A 7,500-nucleotide genomic window follows, 5' to 3' on the forward strand; every position below is an offset into this window, starting at 1 on the left:
GAGAGAGAGAGAGAGAGAGAGAGAGAGAGAGAGAGAGAGAGAGAGAGAGAGAGAGGGAGAGAGGGAGAGAAGGCCCACAGCCGTTTTATATAGCCATCTAATTACAGCATTCACTCACACGCTACACACACACACACAGCTGGGTGGATCAAGAGCATCTAATGTTCCCTGCAGAAGAAAGTGTGGTTTTGAGGGTAAGCAGTGAGTCTATATATATATATATATATATATATATATATATATATATATATATATATATATATATATATAATACACACATATAAATATAAAAAAATATATATATATATATAGATTTATACATCATCACAATATTTGTCTGAGATACAACTATTTGAAAATCTGGAATCTGAGGGAGCAAAAAAATATAAATATTGAGAAAATAATCTTTAAAGTTGTTCAAATGAAGCTCTTAGCAATGCATATTACTAATCAAAAACTAAGTTTTGATATATTTACAGTAGGACATTTACAAAATATCTTCAAGGAACATGATCTTTACTTAATTCCTAATGATTTTTGTCATAAAAGAGCAATGTATAAGTGTGACCCATACAGTGTATTGTTGTGTATTTCTACAGATACACCTGTGTTACTGATGACTGCTTCTGTGCTGCAGGGACACTGATACACATGCCTTGTGAAAGTATTCATACCCCTTCATTTCTAATTTTTTACACATTTTGTTATGAAGCAGCCTTATTATTTATACAGATTTATATTGAGTAAAAATGCACAAATCTACATAAATCAATCTACTGTTCCAGATGATTCATGCAGATTATTTGGTACCAAGTCTTGCTAAATGTATTTTTATTTTCTGTTCTCATGTCAGATGTATGTAATTTACACTCAATTCACCATAGTGACAAAGCTTTGTAAATTTATTAAAAATAAAAAAACTGAAATAAGTGCATTGCCTTTACAAGTCTTTTAGGGAGTGACTGCATGTATGGACTGCATGCATGGTTCAGACGCACATCTCCAGGTTTCTCCAGAAATATTTGACTGGGTTCAATCCCAGCTGAGTCTGGATCACTCAGGGACATTCACAGAGCCGTCTATAAGTCACTCTTGCTGTGTGTTTAGGTCACTGTCCTGTAGGGAGGTGCACCTTCTGAATGTCTGGACATGATGCTTAGAAGTGAGCTTCACCAGACCAGAGACTCTTGTTTCTCACAGTCAGGGTCCTTTAGGTGCTGTTTTCATGTGTCTTCACTGAGGAGAGGATTGAGTTTGGCCTCACCACCATAAAGACTAGATCGGTGAAGTGCTGCAGTGATGTTTGTGCTTCTGTAGGTCTCTCGTCTCTCCACATATGATCATGGAGTTCAACTACAGGGACCATCAGCTTCTTGGTCACCGCTCAACCAAAGCCTTCTCCATTGCTCAGTTTGGTCAGGAGACCAGCTCTAGAAAGAGTCCTGGTGATTTCACACTTCTCCTGTTAAAGGAAACAGAGACTGCATGCTTCTGTGACCCTTCAAGGAAGCAGAATGCTTCTCTGAACTCTCCTCCAGATGTGTGGCTCGGTTTCTACAGGCAGTTCTTTTGACCACAGCGCTCAATTCTGGCTCTGATATGCATTATCAGCGGTTAGACCTTTTATTAAGACATGTGTCTTTCCAGATCACACTCATTCAATTGAATTTGCCACAGGTTAACTTCACCTGAAGTGCAGTAACATCTATGAGTGATATGAATGCTCCTGAGCTGAAGTTCAGCTGTCCCAGATAATGGAATCAATGGAACAATTTTCGTTTTTTAATTTTAATAAATATGCAAAGTTTTTTGCTATACCATTATGGTGTACGGAGTGCAGATCAATGTGGTAAAAAAGTCATTTAAAGCAGTTTAAAATAGGGCAGCAACATAAAAAACAAAACAAAAAAAACAATAACAATAAAAAAAAGGTGATCAATGAGTGTTTTTCTGCAGTTTTCAGACATGTGTTCTCAGAGGAAGCTTGCTCACCTCCAGACGTCGCTGCCTTTGGAGAAGGTGGAGGATTTGATGACCTCCGGGGCCATCCAGGCGTAGGTTCCTGCGGTGCTCATCTTCGTCGTATTGTGCCACTCACGCGCCAGACCGAAATCTGTGATCTTCAGGGTTTTACCCTCGATGCTGTCCTGCTCCACAGGCTCTGCCAGCAGAACTGACACACACACACACACACACAGATGTCAGAAATACTGTGATGATGTTTTCCCTCCAAAAACAATGTGCATCATACAAACACAGACCACACAATGACAGCAGGACACACACACACACACACCTATATATAATATATATATATAAACAAACAAAATATCTTTCACATCCTCCTCTAAACAATCACACTATACTATACTAAAAACAAACATGCCCCTTTTAGACTTGCACTCTATTCATATACTTACTGATTGTTTTCATAAAAAAACAAATAACACTAGCTTGCTCTATTCTTTATCTATTCTATCTGTTTTCTTTTTATATAATTAATCATATTTGAAAACCTTGCGTCGTGTACTGTGTTAAACTAACAGACACTTGTTATAGCTCGTGTGTATCATTGTTCTTTTGATTGCTTCTATTGTCCTCATTTGTACGTCTCTTTGGATAAAAGCGTCTGTTAAAGGACTAAATGTAAATGAAGGTGATTTGTGAGGTCAGACTGTGTGATTGTTCAGAGCACAAACAGGTTTCCAGTGTGTGTGTGTGTGTGTGTGTGTGCAGAAACACTTCAGTGTCCAGCTGAGAACCAGCAGTGCTGAAACACACTGAAGCTGGCATCCTACCACCGATCACGCTTCAGTCCACCGGGCTCTTCTCCTTCTCTTCACATGTGTCATGGTGAGTTCTTCTTGAGTTCTCACATGTGTCATGTGACTCCGCTTCGTCCACGGTGAGATCCTGTGATCCACAGCGTGAAGTTGATGTATTTCCTCAGTGATCAGCATGGATCAGCTCAAGGCATGACCAAGCAGATATCATCCTCTTTTAGAAGAACAAACTAAGCAGTTTCACTTTCACAGTGAAACACTCAGCGTCTCCATGACATGACGGCGGCGGGAACAGAGAGAATTAAAGTTACGCCTTCTTTCTTTGCCTGAACATTTGGGCAGCGTTATACAAATCTTCCCACACAGTGATGTAGAGATGTGTTTAAACGAGGTGTTTAGGGCGATGTGGACGAGTCTTAACTTTGATAAAGAATATTTAGACTTTAGTCTTTGTAACTTCACAGATCTTCTTTATGCACCAAGAGCTTGTTACACTCCAAAGAGAAAGGAACAACTGAAATCACATGAAAAAAATGTAATATGTACACAGTTTGGATTAAATGAAAGTACAGTCAGATTTTTGAGTTAGCATGTTTTTGTGTTTTGCTTTGGTACCTAAATGGGTCGAGAGAACGTGGTATAGGTACCAGATACTGAAAGTTTAGTACCGTGGCAACACTATATCAGACATTTTAAAAATACACGAAGAACAAGAGATCTGCCTGTCTCTTTCTCAGTAGGAAGACAGTTTGTGTGTGTGTGTGTGTGTGTGTGTGAGAGAGAGAGAGACGTCAAAGCTGTTGAAAAAGGCTGCAGAAGAGAGAGAGCTTTGTCTGTACAAACACACACACATACACACACAGAGTCAGCAGACCTTAAACTTGTCAGTTTCTGAAGTGGTAAATATTTAGACACACACACACACACACACACATACACACACATACACACACACACACATCTGTGTTCTGGATGATAATGGAAATGTGGAACAAAATTGCAGAACAAGAAGAAGTGAAACTGAGGCTCAGCCTTCAATCCAGATAGAAGAATCCGTCTGTCTCTTTGCCACCGACCGCATTTACAAACACACCCACACACACACACACCCACACACACACACACACACGCGCCTTTGTGGTGGTAAGGCTGGTTTCCGTCGATCTGCTCTCTACAGGAAGTGACGCAAATGAAATCGACACACTTCAAAATAAAAAACGACAGCATCTTGTAACCCACAGGAGAGTTTCTTAAGTTCACTTCAAGACGTTTTTCAAGAATACACTTCACTGTGGAGTCTCTCCTAAACCATCACTCACTAACAACACCTCATCAGAGATCCTGTCAGAACTACTAGAGACATTGGGTCAACCACGGCATGCATTCCTGAACACTGACATGTATTCATTTACAATCTGCTTTTATCCAAAGATATTTACAAATGAGAAACAAAAGCAATTCATCACAGAGCAGCAAGAGATCGAACAGAAGAGCCAAAGTCATCATGGGCACAGACTAATTACATAGATAAAAATGTTTAGCAAACATGCACAGACATAAAGACAGACATTATTCTCATGTGCATGAATGTAAATGGTGAAGGAATCTTCCTGTGCTGATCAGTATATTTTAAGTGTTTCTGTGTTGTTGAGCAGATCTAGAGTAAACACTCTCACAGGAAAGCCTCATAAATCAGACCCAGAATACAAAGAGAAGCATTCATACTGAGATTTCCACACAGAAATGATTCTGTAAAATCAGCACGTCTGAGTCTTGCTCTCTGCACTTCCTGTATTGCAGTATCAGAGATTGAGCCGAAGAGCTCAAGCATCATCTGACATCCTTATACACCTCCAAAACACACAGTCAGAGTAATTCAAGAGAAGACAGCGCTTCAGTTCAGAGCAAACGCAGCCCAACCTGAAGCTGCTGAGCAGCGTTTGGATGAATATGTAAATATATGCACTTTCCTCTTAATAACAAAATAAACAACAAAAGCTGACAGCGGTGAGAAAGCAGCAGTTCAGAAAGCATCTGATTACAGCGATCTGGATAAAGTCCAGTCACATCACGTTTATTTTTACAGTACTTTATGGAACAGACAGCCTTAAATCAAGCCGCTTTACCAGAGTCAGTGTGGCTTTCGGTTAGAATTATAACTTGATTTTCTGTTATAACGCAGCTCTCCAGTGTGGAGCTATAGCTGATTTTGAAATATTTTTACTATGTAAAATAATTGCTTTCAATTTTATATCTGTTAAAGTGTAATTTATTTCTGTGATGCTCCGCTGTATTTTCAGCATCATTCCTCCAGTCTTCAGTGTCACATGATCTTCAGAAATCAGAATAATATTATACATTTTGTTCAGGATTCTTCGATGGATAGAAAGATTCAAAGATCAGCATTTATCTGAAATAAAAAGCTTTTTGTAACATTGTACACTATACCATTAAAAAGCTTTTAATTTTTAATTTTAAAAGTTTTAATTTGATCAAAAGTTAAGATTTCACATTTCTTGTTTGTATGAAGACTAAATACAAATACAAAGGTGAAAATGTATTTATTTGTGCCATTTTTTCACCCTAAAATATTGTATAGTTTTACAGGAGTAGGTTTCATGGACTCGGCAAATTAATTGTCCATAAGTGTGTAGGTACAGACATCTGTTGTGGCTGTTCTTTGCTGTTTTTTTTAATGGTGTTTATATCGATATTGGAATTATATTGTATCGACAGAAATTAAGAAATTTTGGCCATATCATCCAGCCCTAACTTATAAGACATGTTTATCAGCAGGAAAATATGATTTCATTAAAGTGATGGTTTGGTTTGCAGAGATCAAAGCTTGGTCTGGCTCAGTACTGTTTTGATTATCATAACCCTATAAGGTACTTTAAGAGAGATTATGTAATGAATAAAACAATTTATCCAAAAATAAAGCATCTTAATCACAAACCTTTATTTTGTTTCTAATCCATATCTAATCCAGATTTACAAAAGTTCTGCAGAATGACATGTCACTCATTTTTTCATATAGATAATTAAATGGAGAATGAGAATTTCTCATTTTGTTTGCCAAATGTATTTATTTGTATAAATTAATTGTATAATAATTGTAATTACATAATATGCTTTTCAAAAGCTGAAGTGATTACATTAATTTGTTAGAATGTATAACTCAATATTTTAACTAAAAGCTGAATAATCAAAGTCTACCTAAATCAAAATGCAAGTAAATTGGTTGTCAAATGACCATTTTTGTGTCCTGCTGAGTATTTAACAGATCAAATCACACTCTTTATTACCAGTGTTCAGTGTTCAGTAAAAATAGCAGCAGTGCAAGAAGACTGTAAACGTGTCTCTCATCTCTCATGTGCTTCAGTGTGAGTCTCTGCACATCTGCTCTGCTCTGAAATCACTCTGTAATTACTCTGAGCTTTCTTCAGGAATGCGACCGTCTTCACCACATGCTGGATGCCACGGCGACACCGGCCGATGGTAACCACGGTGACCGGCTGTGTTTGTTTGGATGCAGAGGCTGTTTACTGTGTGAGAGGCGGCTCCCAGAACTCATCTCAGCAAAAGCCGGCGATCACATGATCAATCAGCTAACCTACTCACAGCCGCCTGTCTGTCTGTGTGTGTGTGTGTGTGTGTGCTGAGGTTGCCAGTGACTCCTGTACATCCTACAAGACAAAGACTTGTTCTTATGAGGGAAAAACCCCCAGTGCAGCAGAATCCAGGCCACACCAGACAGAGACATACACTCTCTCACATTTCAGACAGTCAGAAACCACTACAGAGATTTCACCCAGAACCTGCTGACAATCACATAGCAACCCCCAAACCACACAGTAACCTCCTAGCAACCCCACCAGCAACCCCCAAACCACATAGCAATGCCCTAGCAACCCCCAAACCACATAGTAACGTCCTGGCAACCCCACCAGCAACCCCCAAACAACATAGCAATGCCCCAGCAACACCCAAACCACATAACAATACCCCAGCAACCCCCAAACCACATAGCAACACCCTAGCAACCCCCAAACCACATAGCAATGCCCCAGCAACACCCCAACCACATAACAATACCCCAGCAACCCCCAAACCACATAGCAACGCCCCAGCAACCCCCAAACAACATAGCAATGCCCCAGCAACCCCCAAACAACATAGCAACGCCCTAGCAACACCCAAACCACATAGCAACGCCCTAGCAACCCCGAAACCACATAGCAATGCCCCACCAACCCCCCAAACCACATAGCAAAGCCCTAGCAACCCCCAAACCACATAATACCCCAGCAACCCCCAAACACATAGCAACGCCCTAGCAACCCCCAAAACCCATAGCAACGCCCTAGCAACACCCAGACCACATAATACCCCAGCAACCCCCAGACCACATAGCAACGCCCCACCAGCCCCCAAACCATATAGCAATGCCCTAGCAACCCCCAAACCACATAGCAACGCCCTAGCAACCCCCAAACCACATAGAAATGCCCTAGCAACCCCCAAACCACATAGCAACGCCCTAGCAACCCCCAAACCACATAGCAATGCCCTAGCAACCCCCAAACCACATAGCAACGCCCTAGCAACCCCCAAACCACATAGCAATGCCCCACCAACCCCCCAAACCACATAGCAATGCCCCACCAACCTCCCAAACCACATAACAAAGCCCCAACAGCCCCCAAACCACATAGCA

The 7,500-nt window shown here is 40.4% G+C and overlaps 1 protein-coding gene across 1 annotated transcript in view; it reads right to left on the reverse strand.

The window, feature by feature from the left end:
- Window positions 1-1,992: 1,992 nt before the first annotated feature.
- Window positions 1,993-7,500, reverse strand: part of LOC132134572 (mitogen-activated protein kinase kinase kinase 11-like) — a gene marked incomplete at its 3' end in the record, with an annotated part of 19,098 nt that continues 13,590 nt past the window's right edge. Inside the window, exon 2 of the mRNA XM_059547101.1 lies at window positions 1,993-2,173. Within this exon, the coding sequence (XP_059403084.1) occupies window positions 1,993-2,173 (181 nt within the window). The remainder of the gene's footprint in view (window positions 2,174-7,500) is intronic.

This window comes from Carassius carassius, unplaced genomic scaffold, assembly GCF_963082965.1.
Source record: "Carassius carassius unplaced genomic scaffold, fCarCar2.1 SCAFFOLD_158, whole genome shotgun sequence".
In the NCBI taxonomy this organism is placed as follows: domain Eukaryota; kingdom Metazoa; phylum Chordata; class Actinopteri; order Cypriniformes; family Cyprinidae; genus Carassius; species Carassius carassius.